The sequence below is a fragment of the Nesoenas mayeri genome (assembly GCF_963082525.1).
Source record: "Nesoenas mayeri genome assembly, chromosome: 1".
Lineage (NCBI taxonomy): Eukaryota > Metazoa > Chordata > Aves > Columbiformes > Columbidae > Nesoenas > Nesoenas mayeri.
The window spans coordinates 199,398,194-199,418,407 of record NC_137541.1 but is presented as its reverse complement, the minus strand read 5'-3'; the positions used below and the strand labels follow the sequence as shown (position 1 = coordinate 199,418,407).

The 20,214-nt window shown below is 36.9% G+C and overlaps 1 protein-coding gene across 2 annotated transcripts in view; it reads left to right on the top strand.

Annotated features, from left to right (window-relative positions):
- Positions 1–16,715, top strand: part of CNTN5 (contactin 5) — a gene marked incomplete at both ends in the record, with an annotated part of 369,931 nt that extends 353,216 nt beyond the window's left edge. For both annotated transcript variants that reach the window (XM_080353816.1, XM_080353815.1), the window contains 5 exons: positions 4,440–4,549; positions 12,616–12,802; positions 13,268–13,380; positions 14,777–14,945; positions 16,612–16,715. In XM_080353816.1, coding sequence (XP_080209942.1) covers positions 4,440–4,549; positions 12,616–12,802; positions 13,268–13,380; positions 14,777–14,945; positions 16,612–16,715 — 683 coding nt within the window. The remainder of the gene's footprint in view (positions 1–4,439; positions 4,550–12,615; positions 12,803–13,267; positions 13,381–14,776; positions 14,946–16,611) is intronic.
- Between the last annotated feature and the right edge of the window lie 3,499 nt (positions 16,716–20,214).

Genomic DNA, 20,214 nt, shown 5'->3' with positions numbered 1-20,214 from the left:
CCTGAGCCTATATTTAAACAAACAAATAAATTACCCTTTTAATTTAGAGGAAGGAATATGCAATTACACACTTTTAAATACAACCTCCATGTCTTTAATTAAAATCTTGCATTCCCAAAGTGAAATCCTGTGGTGTATTTCATAGCTTAAGCTGAGCTGTTTGGGGTTTAGGCGAACCTGAAAATTAATAAATTGGCATATTAGCTGTAAACTACAGGGGATTATTTCCTGTTTCTGCCAACTGATCCAAGTGAAGGGATCCCGTAAAATTTCAATTAAAGCTGTATCCACTGATTTTTTTGAAGAACAAAATCACAATCATGACATATAAGAGTTTATCAGACATTCCTTTGATTAATGCCACTAGACCCCATGAGAAGTTAGGTGTGCAATCAATATAATAGCCACCTCCCCTTCACATGTGCTGAGGATAACTCTGGCTGCCACCTCACTTGGTGGAAAGGAACCATTTATATTCACGAAGATGGCAATGCTCTTCTGAACTTCTAATCTAACAAAGCCTTATTTTTTTTCAGTCCTCATATCCAGCTTTTACTCACATGCCAAAGTGAGTGAACCGTGTGTAGGTAACACACTGGTAAAGCATACGTGGAATAAGGCAGCTCCTTATTCCCACATGACACTCCACTGCGTAATAAATCCAGGTTATTCCACAGAGAAGAGAGAGCCGAAGCAGGATGTATGCTGTGAACAAATATGCAGGACACCGGTGTTACAGTAGTAGGCTTGAGAAGTTCTACCTGACAAGTAAGGGTATTTCACCACTAAATAAAAGAGGTCCGTGGCAGAGGTCAGCACTGCAGGCCTAATCACTGGTTCACTGCTTACTCAGTTCCTCACCCTTCTAATTTTTCTGTTTTAAAGTCCTCTGCAAAGTCACCATTTAGAGAGAAGATGAAAATAGAATGGACTTGAGGAAAACTGAGAAGTCTGAGGGCCTTTCCAGGAAACAGTCATCTCATTTTTGGTGTTTTGCAAATCAGACTTCTTTTCCCCTTACAGCACAAGATTCTGGAGGAATTCTTATTCTGCAGGCAGCCATGCCACCACAGAGCCTATGGAGTTCCCAAACCAGCGTCATGCATCAAACAGGCTGAGAGGTGGAGCTGAGCATAATGTCCCTTGTTTTTTCTCAGGAATGGAAACAGTCTACTGGATATCCCCTGGTTTGGAAGATACTTCCTGTGTCTATTTCCAGCAAGGGAGGAAATGCTAACACTTTCTTTAGCTACAGGTTGACACAACAGGGACAACTCCTCATGGTTTTCCTTCTGATACATCTCTCTTGTGCATTTTTCTGCAGAAAGGAATTGTCGCAACCGTGGGTCCTGGCTGAAGTCCCAAAATCTCAGCTATGTGGAACTGCCTGGAGTCATAATGCTGAGGTTCTTAGCTTCAAATAAAAGCTCAGATTTTTAACTAGGGAAGTGTGTAAACATCCTTTCTGGAGTTAAAATTAGAAGTGAATGAGTATTAAGCAATTTGATGAGGAGTCCTGACTGCGGCACTGTTCCACAGGAGGGTTAAAATGACATAAACATGAATAGGCCCTTAGACTTTTTTTAAAGTTAGATCATGTGGAAGTCTTTGAGGATGCACATTTCAGAAAAAAACATCAGATCAATGCAATTAGTGTAATTCCTTGTCTTACTTTCTTACATCCATAACAAAGACCTAGAGATTGAATATGTTTCATTAAAGTGTGATTGCAGCACAATGGAAAGACTATGTTTTGTGGACATTGCACACAGCCTTTTGAGAGTTTGCCATGCTGCATCTTTAATTCAATCAGGAAATATTAAAGGAACCATTAAAGTCATTGGCCCTTTGGTTTGTTTTTTTTTAATCAGTATGACCTCAGGCAGACATAATGCCTGAGATTTAACATAATGCCAAGATATTAAGAAAATAGTGTGATTGTAATATCAGTGACCATTATAGAAAAACCTAATGAACCTGTCAAACTTATCATTACTTTTGGACACACAGAATAAAGCATGACATTGGAGTGAACCACAGACTGTATTATATCACCAGAAATTATATGGTCCTCATCTTATCTGAATCAATAAAAAATGCTTTTCAGTCTCCATAAACTTTCAGACAGTCATACTCTTAAATATACAGTTTCTCTTCTTTTGCTGAACACTTAAAATCCCAATGACTAGTATCAGTGAAACGGCAGTGAACGATTTCTGGAAATGTAAGAAATGCATTTTCTTCACATAAAAAACCCTAACTATTTCTACCCCATTTTTTGAAAATATTTTTTTTTAAATACCAGAAAATATTCTCTCTTTCTATTCTAAGCAATACATAAACAACCCCTAGTGAATGCTATGCAGAGGAAATTATTTCTACATTTATAGACAGTGTAAAGGCTGCCAATCAACATTTTGTGTACATGTCAAATTATTTATCCCACTGCAATCTTTCCTGGCAACAAGGTAATTGCTTCAATAATACAAAAAACAGAAAATATCTTCTGCCACATAAATCTTAGTAGTACATAAAATATAAAGCAGGGTGTAACTATCGAACAGAAAATGGTATTACGAGGAATATATTTCTTCATATCACAATTCTTTCAGTATTGAATTCAGAAGAACATTTCACTTATTCCTTGAGATATTTTTTATTCTTTATTCCATATATATGTTATACTTATTAATAATACTCATTGTTGACAAACACCATTTTTCATCACATCAGAAATGTTTCTTTTCTTTATAAGTAAATAAAAATGAAGATCAAAAAGAGATGCAAACATTAAAAATATGACATCAAAAAGGATGAAAAATTTCTACAACTGTGTCAGAAAGAAAGTGTAGGGCAGCAATGCCAGAGCAATGCCTGCAATATGATCAGAGAAAAAAGGGTAGCTAATGAGTCATGGCTGATATCAGGCATCTTGCTAAGGCAGTTTGATTACTAAAAAAAAAAATGCATCATTTTAACTCAGGCTGTTCCGTAAGGAAAATCTTTTTCTGTAGTCCTGTTAAATGAGCTCACTCTCTCTCTCTCTCTATATATATATACATTTTTACAAAGCTCTTTGATGTGCCTCCCTGTAACATAAAAGCCAGGACCTCTGCCTGCCCTTCAAGAACAGATCAACACATTAGAAATGTAATGAGGATCATTTGGCCAAGGAAAAAATTGCAGGCTCTGTGTCTGCAGGGGAATGTGAATTCACCTTTTGGCTGAACAAGTGAGCTACACCAGAATGGTGGAGAAATGCCGCTGATATGTGCTTTGCTGTGTGTTCAAGCATCCTCTCCACAGCTTGTCTTGAGCAAATTTTCAGAAATATTTAGGTAATAAAGCAAAAGACCCAAAAGATTTCCCTAACTCATGTCTCAGGTGACAGTTTTTGGACACTTTTCACTCCCAATGCACTAACTGGTGATACAAATTTATAGTATGTTCAATGGCCTGTTATGGCAGATCTCTATGTACATTTACCCAGCCTCCCAACCACTGAAAGAAGCTGGACTTCTGTGAAGTGTTCAGTGATATGAAAGTGCAAAGTGAAAGGTGCCTGTGGCAACAATGTTGGGCAAGTGTGATATTTAAACATGCTGCCGCCCTAAGCCTCCAGCATGCACACAGGCCAGGCCCCAGCGGCACTGAAGGACACCCGCCCTGGTTGGAGGGCAGGCAGGGTCCTCTGCTCCAGATAATCAGGAGGTCAGGACTGCAGTGTCCTGTGAGTAGCATGGAGTTAGAAGCACAGACATAGCACCCGTGGTAATGACACAGATAATCAGAGGGGCAAATCCTAGGTCTTAATGCCTTCTTTAGAAAAGCATGCATCCCAGGCCTAAAACAGTCTATGCTTCACAGCCAGGGGAATGACGACATGCCCCAAACACTGGTGCCTGTGACTTCAAGGACGTAATAATATGGTCTTAAAAATTTATTTTAAGTAGCACTTCACTACAGCTCTGGGTATTGGTTCTTGGTATAACCCTGTAAGAGCACTGACTGAGCACCCTAGCAAGGTATCACTCATCCCAAGCTGACAGAATGGCACTAAAAATCCAGGAACAGAATGAATGCTCCATTTACTGCTGAAGTCAGGCTGATCAAGGGCTATGAAATGGCTGTGTGGAGGGGGAGGACATTTACAAATATTAAAGTTTGGGTTTTTTTAAATCATAGACAAGAGATTCTGTCACAGTTTGCTGCGCCTGTCATCAGTGATGAGATATTGATGTAGCATGACAGAAATAAAGAAATACAACAATAATAATCTCTTAATCTTGTTCAGTTTTTCATGTTCCCTGTAAATGTCATACCTTCTTGTGAGTATTAAGGTAGAATAAAGGAAGTAAATGACAGTTTCAGATGGAGTGTTTTTGATAAATACAAGTTGTTACAGTGGAGGTTTATTGTTTCAATTTTTCTTAATACAGAACCTACTGCTGCTCCCATCGATGTCAAAGCTACAAGTTTGTCTGTATCAGAGATTCTTGTTGAGTGGAAACATATTAAAGAAAGTCTAGGAAGACCACAGGGATTTGAGGTATGAATACAGAATATCATAATGAGAAGTCTTGTTGCTTTTGCTAGCATTGAATTCTGTTAACGTATGCAGTAGTGAAACTTCAATAGAAATTATGCTCATTTGAGAACAGATATGACTAGCTGTAGAACAACAGTCACAGCTGTAGCATCAGCACATCTCTTATTTATTTGTACTTGAAAACTGTTCAACACCAGTTCTTATAACATCTCTTTGACACTTCAAAAAGAGCTGAAAGAACTGCAAGTGACCCAGCATGCCTCTTTCAAAGGCTGGGGAAGATTAGGCATTGACTGTTTCCAGCTCTAAGTGACCAGTTCAAACGTATTATTTACTGAGAGCCATCAACACAGAGAAAGGGAACAGCCTCTGCCATCCATGTGCTCTCATCCAGCAGCAGCCGGGGGACATCTGCTGGGCAGATCGTAAAAGGTCGGATGTCAGGAGGGGAAGCAGCAGCCGCACAGTCCGTAGGTAAATCTCTGATTAGAGAGAGCCCTTCCTGACTTAGGAAAAAGAACAAGCTCTGGCATCGCACCTTCTCGCACTTTTAGGTCCAGTTGTAGCTTTAGATCCAGTTTACAGTCCAAACCTCCAGGAACAGATCAGATCTAGGAGTAAACCTACCCTTTGGGGTCATCATGACCCATCCTGACCTTGCGGTTCAGGCTATGCTGCTCCTTATAAAACAGCACAGCTAGACTCAACTTTCAGGTTATTTGACCTGCTTTAGTCCTTTAGACAGAGCTGACTCTTTCCTGATTCTCTGCAGTAACAATGGAAAGAGGATAAATATGTAGACCTGAGGCAGACACCAGTCAAATGGATGTCTAAAGACATCTTGTGACATACTAGCACAGGGTGTCTCCCTGGCAGCATGTCCAGACAAGACCAGAGGGCTGGTAACCATCACTGATGGCCTTAGGAAGGAAACATAGCTGCTCAGGCAGTACTAGAGCCATCGCACTCTCCAGCACAGCCTCAGGCTGGACAGTCGTGATCAGGACAGCGTATTCACCCCAGAGCTTAGACACAGTCAGTTAACATTTTATTTACCTGATTGCTGTAGCCTCTTAATTCTTATATACTCCTGTATTGTTATCCAGTGCAGTCTGAGCAGGCTGTGACCATGGCATGTCCCCTCAGGTCTCTCATTTGTCCAGGTCTCTTTCCCTCATACATCTCCATGCTGAACTTCACAAACGCTCTGTCAATTCTCTCTCATTATACTTTATCTCCACTCCTTCCTTACATTAAACATGTTTTTACCCCTTTTGCACATGGCTTGCTTCATGCAGCAAAAGTGATATCTAACCATTTTACCTTTAGTACTGCTATACATAAAAAGAACAAAACTGTATTTGACAGAGATGATATTCACCTTGCAAATGCTATCCCTTTCCATGTTGAAGAGTTCCACTTGATACTAACCTTTGTTTTCAATTTCCAGGCCAGTCTTTTATCCTTTGAAATAATTTACTTGCTGCATCCTGTCTTTTTCTCTTCAGAAAGGTGGCTGTTTTGTTACTCCCTCTTAGATTTCATGATGTTTTTTAAATCACACCTACTATTGTTACTCTTATCCTCATTCCGTCTATTACATTTTCAAAAAGTTTTATTAGCTTAGTTTTACATAATTTAAAATAAAAAATAGATTTTATTTCTAAAATTGAAAATAATTTCACTAGAAACCTATTCTTTCATAACTTAAATGTATTTTTTGTTTACTTGGCTGTCACAAAGCACTTCCCTTAGCTCTACAGTTGTGTCCTAGTGATAGATGGCTGTTAAAGGTAGGACAATGGGCTCTCTCTGTTTCAGGCGTGGTCTTCCTGACTTGGAAGCTGTTTAGACCTTCAAAGTCCAGGATAATCTAACTCTAATAGTAACACTCACCTGCTTTATGTCTCTCATGGATTTCTTAGGAATGAATTTGGAAATTGTTATTGATACTGCAAGGGTTATTAACATTGAACCTTATTAATAATTTGGTTCCTCACTGTGCTGTACTCAAGTTTTAGCATTATAGCATGAAGATTACAGAGTAAATATTTCAATCCAGGGACTTGGAGTTGACAGAACAAAAAAAAAAGAAGACAAACTAAACCAAACTTCACTGCTCCTTTCTACCCCATCCCATGAGGACATGAAGGTATTAGAGGAGCCTTCTGAGCTATTACTTTTATCTGGGAGTGGGAGGGTGCTTTTTTTCTCATCCTGCTCCTTTTTCCTCTTTGTTCATTTAGCCAGAATTTCTTCTGCTTTCTGACAGACAAATCTTTCAGGGAGTAGTTAGATCTTTTCTGTCCTCATTCCCAGGAAAAATTATGATCAGAGCAGCCCTTACTCAGTAAACAGAAGAATAAATGCTGTTCACCTGCATAATTCAGCAGGACAGAACACAATCCAAAGATGGCATTGCTAGGTCTTTTCAGTTCCATTTTTTTGAATGATTTAATCAAAAAGGGATAATGACTTACAGGATCAGTATAGTGAGTCAGTGTGCTGCAGTATTCACTCAGGAACACTAAATCAACATTATCAGCCCAATTTTGCTAAGATAGTGACCAGTTTCTCTTCAAAGCAACCCCTCAGTGCAAAAAAGGACTCTGTATAGCAAGAGACTAGGGCTAAATCCTCCCCCCTTAATCCACAGATAACAAATAGATAATGTACAGAAATCCAGTGACTATGTTAAAAAGATTAATTATCTTTTCTTTTTAACAATTATTTCCTAATGTAGAACTATTGTGGACCACAAGTGAAATGTTGCCTTCAATTCAAATTGAATGCAAAATAATCTGACTAGTCACTCTGTTTTCATGTCTCAATTTGTATTCTGCTTGTGGTCACCACAGCAGTGACAACCACTTCACATTTCCTGGCCTTTTAGCAATAACATTATAAAAGGGGGAGGCTATTTTTTTTAGCATTTGGACGTTTGGGCTCTAATCAAGAAAAGTGACAGAATATTTACTACAAATGGACAAGTTTGCAGTGACCCACTTTCACTCTGGCCCTGTTTGTACTTTGTACTAAGGAGTAATGAAAGGCAAAGTAACTTGTCCAATTTCACATTATCATCCCTGAAAGGCAGTGTTAACTGTTATGTCACATGAGTTTTATGCAAGGTTTGCTGTGCTCATTTGCATCTTCCAAAGCACATATTATTCCTGACTTCAGTACAGGTTTGTCAGCTGTCTGCCTGACCTTACTAAATATATGCCAGCTACACTCTGATAAAGTAGAAGTAACTTGGAAACTTTGTCAGAATGGTAGAAAAATATAGTGTGCAGCTCATACTCATTGTTTAGAATCCATAACCTGAAGGTTATAAAAATCTATTGCAGCCCTAGGCAATATTTTCTTTGTCACTCACTACTGGTAGAGAAGAGAAAGAATTACTGGCTGAAAAAAAAAAGATACTTTTGTTTGCTTTTTGCTTTTCTAGAAAACCAAGGCTAATACTTAAGTATAGATCACAAAGCTTATGTCTTTTTCACTGGAATTCCCCCAAAGGATAGGATGTTAACTAACCTAATCAAAAGATCAACTTGCAACAAAAAATATAATAAATAGAAAATCTCTAATGCCATTTTTAGGGAGGATTTCTTGACATAATAACTTGTTTATATGACATTCTGTCTTTTCAAAGAGAAAAATTCAAGTTTTTGTTGTTTCTTAGATACACTTTATCTGTTTTTACAGTGGAACAGAAAATGATGTCTATATGGTACTAGACTTGTATTTTTTTTAATTCAGTGAAGTATACCTTGAAGTAACTTAGAGCATATGGATGTTTCTACCAGAGTCTAGTAAAGCAAGACAAGAAAACAAAGGACTGGTGTTTCACCAGTCTGAATACCCATTTACCAGGCTTCACTTTTGGAATTAATGAATTTTCCCAAACACAAAATTAGCAATTGGATTGTTTCATGTATGAGTCAATTTTGCCTACAAAGTTACTCATATGTTCATTCAAATCACTCTAAAATCCTGAAGACTATACACAGGAGCTTATAGCAGAGCAGTACTACTGCTCTTCCAGTCCTTAAGGTATGGATCATGCCCTAGATCTCTCATGAGGGCCTAAAATCAGAAACTTAGACAATTTTTTGTTGTTGTTGTTTGATTGGTTTTTTAATGAGAAAATGTGGCTGGATATTTGAGGATAGTCCTCAAAGTTGAGGTACAGTACCAGTTTTCAGTCCATGTGTATGCGGGACTATGTAGGAGAAGAGGGTATCTGAGGAAAAAGGTGGAGGGTGCAAGCTACTTCAAAGACCCCAGAACCCAGGGGTGCTGAACAGTGTTTTCTTTCTTCTTTTCAGTCAACAATTGTTTTGGTGAGAGGGAAAGAACTGAGATTACTTGACCTTTATTCAGGAACCTCTCATCTTGTTCTGAAGGAGAGTCACACCAATTTCTTGAGATAATACGAAAGCACCTCTTAGGTCCTAAATGCTTGGTTCTACCACTGCACTTAGAGCTGCATGACTTCCATGTGCCAGTTCAAGGCACTGATAGGTTTTCCAATAACAATAATTAAAACAGTTTTTGTGAAATCTGAATCACGTTGTGGGGGGGTTTTAGGGCTACCAGCACTTCTTTCAGCTCACTGCTGTTTCTCCCCTAGGACTTTCTGTACTCTTTGAGTTCATTTTCAGTTATGTTGGTACTGTTGACATAGGTAAATGCTCAGTCAGAGAGCCCATGAAAGTTTGTGTGTTTTGTCCACTTCGATTCATCCTACCTAATTTAGACTTTTACCTGATATGCATAATTTGTAGCTTTAATTCTCTGTGGTCAGCAGAAAGAGTATCTAGACAATAACTGTGACTTTTACTGAATTTAGAGAAGAGGGCCTGCAATTAGATTAGTTAAATTTACACCAAAGTATGCATACCCTAGAAACCAATTTGGGAAAAATAGTAATATTTTAAAGATACTTTTTGACCTAAACTTCAAGGAAGTGGTCTGGAAGTACTGAGGTAGAAAAATTTTAGACCGAAACAAATTTTTAATGTGATGATTTACTTTTAACAATTGCTTAACCCACAATCAGAACAAAGCGTATTGCATGTTCCTGCATCTCCTCCGTTCAGTTGTTTAAATAACATTATTGCTTTATTTCCAGCTCAAAGAGATGGGTTTCTGGGAATCAGATATCAAAGCTTGCTATTTTTTGGCTAAATGAAAAACAACAGAAAGCGCAACTAAAATGTAAAGCCTCAAAACAATAATGCATTCAACATTTTAAATTTTTATTTCCCCACTTTTTCTTTAATTTTTTAAATATGGTCAACTCTTGTGATTTGTGGTTCCTGCTATATTAATATTCATAATTAGAATTAATGAAAATCAACTCTAAATGTGATAAATCTCTTCTGTATAGTATTATTTATGGTTACAGAAAATAGCAAGATTTTAATTTAAAAAAACACATAGAAATGTAAATAAACAAACCCTCAGATTTAAGGAATATGCCCAGCACTTTTAAACATCAGTAATGTCTTCATTTCAGTTCAAATCAATGTAAGTTTCACCACTATCGACCCCAGTTAACAATCATTGGAGTTCTCTTTTTTTTTTTTAAACCACTTTTGCCTTTAGTACAGTTGGCCAGCAACAAATGGATGTGTGAGAGAAAAGCATATTTTAAGATCAAAGTCCAAACTTACCTGGCTAAACTTTAAGGGGAATTTTAAAAGCAGGGACCAAACACTTATGGGCTTTGAAGTACAGGAGAAACTGAAATAGAATCATTGCCAAATTGCATTGCATGCTTTTAAGCATGTGCTTGATACAGTGTATTCATTCCCCCAAGAATACCCCTTTGCCAAGGGGGAACAGCTTTGCCATGTGATGCCGCAGAACTGGTAGGGAACATGACATGGATATTTTTGCAGACTTACCATGGGCAAAATATAGTTAGTATCCAAAGTGATAATGCCATATAAGTAGTGATACAGAGCATTTCCAGACACATGAAAAATGTCGAAAGGGCTGAGTTATACTCCTAGGTTTCTTCCACATTCATCAGGTTTTATCATCTATGAAGTCCTGATTTTTGTAAATATTTGGAAAATCAGGTTTTCACATTATCTTTTTAATAAGAAAAAAGCTTCATTGCAAAAGCTGTGGGCTAGCTACTGTCTCATACATTGCATTCACAGAAGACATGGTGTGCCTTAAGAATAAACAGTGAAATTTATTGAGCTAATTATAATTTTGCTCCTGGCTTTCTCGAACGAGGATTTCACTCCTTGAGCTGCATTTCCACCCCTGCTACTGACCACCTGTGTCACCTTGGGCAAGTCACTTTTCCTTTCTGACCATTTCCCTGTTGGATGCTCAGCAGACTTCACTACTAGGATGACAGGGGCTCCAGGACATGTGCTGTCTCTCACCACCTGTTTGTACAGCACTTAATACTATGTGGCTTTTATCACTGCAGTGTCAAGTTTGCAAAGATATATTGCAAGTAAAATGAAAGAAATCTGACTGTCCAAGAAATAATAAGCATTGGCAGTTCAATCCTGGTGGCTGAATAAATGGTTGTTGATTCTTTTTCTTTCCAAGATGTGACTACCTGTTACTTCAGACATCAACAGAGTTGGTCAAGCGTTCAGCTAGCAAAATACCTCAGTGAATCACACTTAGTTGAACAAGAAGTGGTGACTACAGCTAGATTTGCTATCTGAGCTGTAAATAACCTAAGAATTAAAGCAGCAGCATTTTTAAGAGATAGTGCATGTTAATTTTACATTAATTTTACAGCTGAAAGAGTAGATTTTGAGTTGGCACAAACTGATATACCCTTCATCAAAGTCAACAGAGCCACTTTAATCAAGTGAAGATATGACCTCAAATGTATATTTTTGCAACCAGGTCTTTCTAGATTTATTTTTTTTAAAATAGCAGTCCCAGTGCAATTATAAAAGGTCAACATTACGCTCGTTGGTCCTATTTTCCTATGAATCCCTTGATATTGGTTTGCCATCTTCTAGGATACATTCACAAGAGTGCTGTATTGTCCATGACCTTTTTCTCAGAGGAAAAGTTATCCAGATATAATATGAATAACTTATTATGAAATAACCAGCTTCACAGAAAAGGTCAAAATGTGGAATAAATGCAAGCAGGTCTCTGCATGAATAAGGGTAAGCTGAGTATAGGTCTTTGAATAGCACATTAGTGACATCTCCTGTTAGGGAAAATAGGGCCCTACAAGAGTTACCTTGCTTAGGTAGGTCACCTAGATACATTAAGAAGAGACAGTACTTCTTTTTTCCAGTTATACTCTGCAAATACTTGGTCCCTGATGAAAGAGACTAGTCAAACTCCTAGCTCAGCTCTGTAATCTCTTTGAGATTATGATAAACTCAGTGAAGATACCGCAAGTATAGACTAAGAACCACCAAGGATCATTTAGGGGTTTTATGTCTGAAAAGGAAGGGTATAAACATGCAATCAAACTTGCATTTACCAGAAACCTGTTTATATCCAAGAACTTAAACTGCATCCACTTCCTTCTTTTTCTTCAGATAAGATTTTTCAGATGGATGAAAAATTTCCTTCAGTGTTCTGTCATTCCCTGTTCATTACACTAATAAGAAATCTCATGGCTCTGAGTTGCACAGGGCCAGGAAGGGAATATTGCTCATAACACTTATTAACTGGTGCAGTCAGAGCTTTCCAGAGTGAAGGTAGATATCCTGGTGATCTACCGGGGATGAGCTCTCTTTGAATTCTGTGAAATACTTTTGACTCCCTGCCAATGTTTGTCCTGTGCTCTTCCATCTTGTAGTTACATCTTCTCATGCCAGTACACAACAATTCAATGTGCTTCAGGCAAAACCATGATATTCTGAGACTCACCAGAAGTTAATGTTGCTTGGCTCTGAGGTTAGGCTGCAAATCACACATGTTTAAAAGGGTCTGGTGATAAGACAAAAAACAGAAATAGCAAAAAGACCCTTCACAGGATAACAACTATGAGTATCTGGAAGCATGAGCTTTTCAGATGCCTATATTAATTCTTCGTTTGGTCACTTTTTTGGCAGGTTGGTTACTGGAAGGACATGGAGCAGGAAGAAGCAGCAGAGAAGGTCAAAACTGAGGGAAATGAGTCATCCATCCTCCTGACAGGATTAGAAGGAAACACATTATATCACCTAACGGTGAGGGCGTACAATGCTGCAGGGTATGGACCACCTAGCTCTGCTGTGCGTGCAGCGACCAAGAAGTCCCGTAAGTTATTTCAGTACCTTCATTCAAAAGGAGAAGTCATGGAGAAACCTCTGCCCTCTTGGGTTTTCCTTTAATAAGAGTGTATAGTAATCAGGAATCATGTATAGTTTTGATTCATGGGTTTGCTTTGATATTTAGACATGAATTCATATGACTTTGCATTCATAGCAAAGGTTATCTTCATATAGAACAATACATTTTCAACAAAGAAGAGAGAGAAAAGAGCTCAAGTTCATAAGCTCTGTGGATCTTATGGGATGGGCTGAGTAAATACACCACAAACCATTAAATGGCGATTCTGGTGAAAAAAAAAAAACATTGTTCCAAAATTCCAACTAGAGTTGAGAGCCTGCTAACACAACTAGTTGTAAGAGTAATGAGAGACTGAAGTACTTTTCTTTTGATTTAAAAAAAAAGTATCTATAAAATATATATATATATGTACATGTTGTTTTTTCTCCTCAGCTCCCAGCCAAGCACCAAGCAATATCATGTGGATACAGGATGGCTCTCATGTGTCTCTTGGGTGGGAGCCAGTCAGACCTCTAGCTAATGAATCTGATGTAATGGGGTACAAGGTCAGTGCTTCCCTTCCTTGCTCACTTTTCTTTCTTCCAAATTACTACTCCTCTTCCTTGTTGAATTTTTTATTTTCTTCTTTATTTCTGTGTAAGTAAAGCATGCTATACAGACTGTCTGCAAACACATTGCACCATGAAAAGCAATAACTAAAACTGAAAAGAGCAAAATGTCCCAACATTTTCTGTGCTGTGATTTGCAACTACTGATTATAAACTGAGTAAGTTCTATCTGAGGGGATCAGTTCATCATATCTGACTCAGAAGTGACAATTAATAAGACCACCTTGCAATGAAATTCCTACTACCATTTCAATTTAACTGTGTTTGCAGTAGGATTTAGGGAAATGCAGAATAAGGCATCTTAAAATGACATTAAAATTAGTATTTTTATGGAGCAGAAACACAAATACTTCAGTTTGTTTTGTGATTGTGTCAGTGATGTTCAACAATCGCCAATGTTAACACCTGACATTTAAAGTTTTGAAGTTTCAAAGAGTAAAATCCAGATTAACTATTAACTTTCAAGTCATAAGCAGTAGAATACACTGAAGTCTTTTAAGTCAAAGCAGAATCATTTTGTTGTTTTTACAGAGGTGTGAGTTTTTTCTTTTGAAGCATGTATATGATCATTTCTGTAGACTACAATCTAATATTCTCTCTGATATGTCAGGAAATATCATCAAGAAAGCATAAAATGGTTCAAATAAACCAGAAACTGCTCTAACCTTTATCAGAATAATTGAAATTCTGAAAAAGTTGACTGCTTTGGTTTTTTACACCTCTCTGACCTTTTCAGTTTTGTCTGGGAACAGAAACTCTTATGCAGAAGTACCAAAAAGACAGCTATGTTCACGCTGGTTTTCTTCCCCCATGCCATAGGCTTGTATTGAGTTTCATAAGAGATGCAGGAACAGATCTGAGCTATTCTCAGTTGACTTAGCCAGCTAAGGTAAACATAGGAAGGACATTATTTAAGGAATTTTCTTAACACTGGAATTTGGGTTCTTCAGCCAAAAATCCGAATATCTGCATGAATTTGGGGATAAGATTTTGAATCAAATGGAATCTATTATGTACTTTGAATACATTTTGGGAAAAAAAAAAATGTGTAACACTTAGTGCTGGAGAGGGCAAACACTCTTTGCTCTGGATCATAATTAATGTACTTTCACATTCATTAATTGCTATTAATAATATACTTTTTATTAATGTTTTGAAGCCATTGGGATGAAGGGAGAGTAGAAGCAGATGACTATTCAAATGTAATATCAAGAAATCCTTAATGAAACCATAAAAAAAAAAATAACATTTCAGTGACTGCATTACTTGCACAAAATGTCTATTATGTATCTTGAATGACCACTATGACTGCTATCTACTTGATGGACCATAGGTACTGTTTAGACAAGAAGGCCAGAGCAACAGTCAAGTTATAGAAACACAGAAGACCTCTGCAGTGGTACTTCTTCCTGATGCTGGTGTCTACATCATTGAGGTCTGTGCAGTCAGTGAAGGAGGGGATGGGACTGCAAGTCCCCAGATCAGAGTTCCATCTTTTTCAGGTAAGGTTACACTTATACTGGAAGAGCAGTGATCATAGCAATGCTCATGAACTCTATTAGTCTCTACCTTAAAAAAAAATTCTCACAATTCTCTAGCTATTAGATAAAATAATTGATCAGAGTCCTCAGTTCTTTGCTGAAGCAAAGGTATCTAGTGCCATTCAAGCAGCTCAAGACCATCTGACCCATCCATGTGGGGCTGATGAACAAAGCAGAGGATTTACAGGAAACTTTTCCCTTTGAAGGATAAAATCTGGAAACCTGATTGATCTGTAAATGTCTACACATTCACTAGGTGTCTCAAATAGCATTATAGTCAGCTGAGATATAATCTATACAGACTGACAGTGGAGCCTAGACAGCAATTCATCTGATCTTCTGAATGTAAATATTCAGGCATAGGCACATAGGGACATCTAAAATGTCCTAAGGTACCCTAAATTTTTGCACAGAATTGGCAGATATGATGTGGGACTTCAAGGATATGCATATCATTCTGGATCACCAGCCAGAGGTGTACTGTCTAACACAGCTAAAATGGCATGCATTTGGGTAGCTGAAGGCTGCGTATGTGTCTGCTTTAGAATAAGCTGAATTTCTCTGTAGGTTCCATTGGCTCCCTTGAACAGATATTACTTTATTAAATTATTGATGCATTAGAATATTAATGTATTATCATGAAGCAAATTATGATGTCTCACTTGTATTTCCTCAGTTACTGCAATATGAATTTGAAGAATCAATATTACACAAGTAAGAAAGGATGGAAGGATTAGTGGCAAGGACAAACAGAAAATAAAGTTATCTTTTGCCTAAACACGAGGCATCTTAATTCTGACTTTCTGCTAACACTTTAAAATTCTACTAAACATTGCTTTTTAGTCCTTAAGGGGTACTATGCAAAAGGTGAGAGCCTGAAATTCCAGCTCTAGTCTAGTCACAAACTACAGTGCTATCATCAGAACGCAGAAGAACATTTGTTTCATGTATATTTTAAGCCATAACTCCAGGCTACATAATCTTTAATTCCCTCTAATCTGGGATTTTTTATTAGACTATGCACAACAGATCAGTTCCACTTAGGACAAGAGTGGTCCAAAGAAACCCCGGTCTGGTTCCCTTCCCATCCTGTGATCTGTTGCCACTACCAGCCCATAGCACATTTTCCCTGAGCAGGGCTTTTTAAGAGACTGCTGTGATCTAAAACGTCACTGGGCTACCAGGCAAAAGACCATGTTTTTCTCTGGCCAAACATGAGGGTCAAAGGGCTAGGTTTCATTCCTTATCCAGGGACAATATTTGTGATTGTGACTCAGGGCATCCTCTGCAGCCTTATTATTTTTGACGACTGAGGCATAACACCACATACCCTTTTGGAAATTCATATACGTTTGCAGACTGAATGTGAGGATTCAGCATGTAGATATCATCATAAAATCCTCAGTTTCCTTATGTCTGCGTAGGGACCCTATTTTGTGATTGCAGTTGTCACAAGGTAATCTGTTGTCTAAAAGTTAGGCTTTTGCTGACTGTAATAGAATACAGGTGTGTGGTAAAATCTAGTACCTAAATGTACTGAGAACCATTTGCATAATTTGTTCCTTAATTATTTTACTTTTCCTTTCAGGATGCAAAGTAACAAGTGCTCTTTTGCTTTTCATTTCAGGAGGGAAAGTAACAAGTGCTCAATCCTCCTTACACGTGTTGTCTACTTCCTCATCCTCCGTAACATTGCTTTTGGCACTGGTGGTTCCTACAACCTCATGGTGAAGACTGCAGACTTTGTTGTTGTTGTTATTTGTTTGCTTTAGCTTGATGACACCAAGGGATGGAGTTTTATGGAAGAAACTGGAAACCCAAGCTAATGCTTAAAGACCCATAGAAATGCTTGTGGTGTACTTAGAGGAGTGTTGGAGACACAGTCAATAATTCATCAGGTTTTTTTGTCTTATTTTTTTGTAAAAGTCCTTTGAGGAGGGGACATTTCTTGGCCCAAAAATATGCAGATTGTATGTAATAAACTTTTGTAAGCAAAAGTAATTTCTGTCAAACGTACCTTACTTTTTTAATATGTTCAATTTTGGTGACCCCAGTCATGTATCACTATGTGCTTAAACAGTGGTGTCTGGTACAGTACATCTGTTTGGTTTGGGAAAAAAAATCCATTTTTAATATAGAACAATGTTTGATACGGCTTTGTTGAATACTTTTCTTGCAACTCCTATGGCTGCCTGTTCCTACTGACAAGAGAAAAAAATATAGTTTAGATACATAGCTCACTGAAAAGTACACAGATTTTTTTCTGAAAATGTATGAATATGTATTTAATTAGCAAAAAAAATTGCCAATACAATACTAGACAGCACACTCAGAAAATGGCAAAATGGAGCAGAAAAGCTATTTAGTTTATTGCAAAGTAAATGGAAAATGATTAAACACAAGCTTAAAAGGAAACAAATTGGTTTTTTACAAAATACCATAATTTAATGTCAAATGAATCAAATATTTCTTTTCAATAGCAAATAAAATGTACATTCCTAATGTACACAACAATGAAAACTCCACTGGGCATTATAACATGATATCCATTAGCTAAGTGAGCAAATAAAGCAATGCAAAGAGATAAACTTACTTTTACTAACCCCTTCTCAGTTGTAACTTTTTTTTCCATCTGGGTCTATTTTTTTGTAACATTATGTGCTTTATATATTTGGTAATCAAGTTGAAGTATTTATGAAAGCATATTATGGAGAGAATATTAACATTTTTTGAAGGTAATCATTCACATATATACGGACTCCAGTAGAATATATTTTGGGAAATGCTGTGTCTGAAAAAAAATACTTGGATAAGTGCTACAGAGCATCATTCCAGTTATTTAGCTAATTGGCTCTATTTCAATAGCTCACTAGAGATTATTCTTGTAGGAACTATATGCTACTAGTTTTAATCCCCACTTTTTGCTGTACCAAACAATTTTTCACTCAATAGGCAATTTGGACAATTTTTTTTCTACATTGGAAGGCCTTTCCACATATTGGCACCCAAATCAAAATGATCCCCACGGTATATGGTGTGCGTGCTTGTACAGTTCTGGTGTGCAGTGTTAAGAGGGAGGGTGTTCTACTACCACAGGTCTAGGGATCACAACGAGGATGAATATCCCCTTGCTTGGGAAAAATGAAGTCAAGAAAGTTTAGCAGGCAAATCCTAACATAATAGCATAGTTCTTTTAGCTGTCCATCCCTCTAAAAGTGTTGATGAAAGTCTGTTTTGGTTGAGGGGTTCTAGGTCTAAAATGCTATTATTTTGCAAGCTTAATAGCAAAATAATACTTGGCATTTATCTAGTACACTCTAACTGTGCCCTTGCTTGGCAGCTTTAAAATAGCAGTCAAGAAAGCACAAAACAGATAAGTGCTTGGTAGGTAAAAAGCTGAATGATGACTAAATTTTTATTTCTTTTGAATATTTTATCAGTAAATTTTTTCAGAGATGGTTCAATTCAAATCTTTAGTACCCACTAATATTTTAAATAATTTTCTAAAAACTAGATTTTAAATTTACTTAGTCACTATGTTGCTAGGAAAACAAAGGCTGGCTAACTAGCTGAGCATAGACTGTAGATACAGACAGAAAAAAAGCCTTTGAGGTCAAACAAAGGAAGGTGGAATGTACCATCCTGATAGAGCAAACTCATAGATAATTACTATCTGCTGTCATTCATAAAATAACAGCATTGATACTGTGTAGAGAACTTGCATTAGCAAACCATTGTTTTTCAAAAGGTTAAAATAAACAAGAATAAAGTGAGGAACCAAAATCAAAATTACTATTTTATAAATTAGTTAAGCATAATTTCCTCTATTTTTTATACAGTTGCTTGCCAATGCAGTTTATTTCAGAGTATTGAAAAAGGCTACTGTCAATGTTGGTGGTGTTTTGGTCAAGCAACTTTCTGAATACAATAAATAGCTATGCTTTGTAAGAAGAAAGTCTGATAAGGAGATAGAGCTGCATCTAGATATATGTCAATGTCTAATATCAAGATACAAACACTGAACATACCATCAGGTAATGTAGTTGTATTGCAGGGACAAAAGGGGGTATGTTTTATATTCAACATGAACAGAATATGTATTTTGCATCTTAAATATATTAATAAACATGTTTTAAATGTTTAAGTACCTATGTATTACCTATTTGTTACTTTGTAGAAAATGATGTTTCCTTATCATGACATATTATTTTCTAGTTGCAAAGGAAAGCTCTTTCCTTTTTCACATAAAAGATTGTAATAGTGCAGTCTAGCATTGCTGAGGAGACTGTATTTTTGTATAATGCCACAAGATCCATTTGGAAAAAAAATAATTAGAAAGAAACTTTGTTTTGCAAACCAAAAGAAAGATACTGTCATGGCCTATATCAAGATGTTAGATATATTGTATACAATCTGTATATATTCTATATATAATAGTATATATGATGTGGAAGACACAGTAATATAATAGTTCCTGTGTACTGTTCTTGTAACAATAGATCTTTTTAATAAATAATTCTCTTTTTATTGACTTTTATCTCATCTCCTGTCAGCTCCTAAATTATATTCATAGAGGACGGGGTGACAAATATTCTGGATTCCAGCAACAGCAACCTTCTAATGACATGACTTTCAAGAATAAAATGATGAAGCTGCAGCAGTGAATACAGACAATGAACCATTACAATCAAATAATTGTTTTCGTCATTGTAATTTCATGTGTTGGTTTCCCTGGGTAGATACTACTTTTATAATTAAATAACTGAGAGGTGGAAGAAAGATGGAAGTCTCAACATGAAAATATACCCAACAAAAATTGCAAGATAAGTCTGCAAATTAGCTTCAGAGATAAAAGCTCTCTGCATCAAAACAAAACAAAACAAAAAAATCATTAAAATAACTGCTTTATAAGTAAGCCACCAAGGGCAATCCTCTATATACTGAAGTATTATATAGTTTCTGAATGTCTCTGGCATGTAAAACATTCTTTCAAGTGTCACAGATACCCCATGGCTGTGCAGGCACAAAAGCACAGTGTGGTCATTTCATGTTGAATTGACAAGTTTAGTTGCTTTGTCTTACATTTGCAATACTTTGTGTGATAAATCACAACAAAAAAGCTTTCAGAAATACACATACTCTTTTGGAAGAAAAACTGTAATAATAGGTGATGCAATTGTAGCAAATATTTTGCTTTTTTGATAGTTTTATTTGCATTTTTAATAATCCC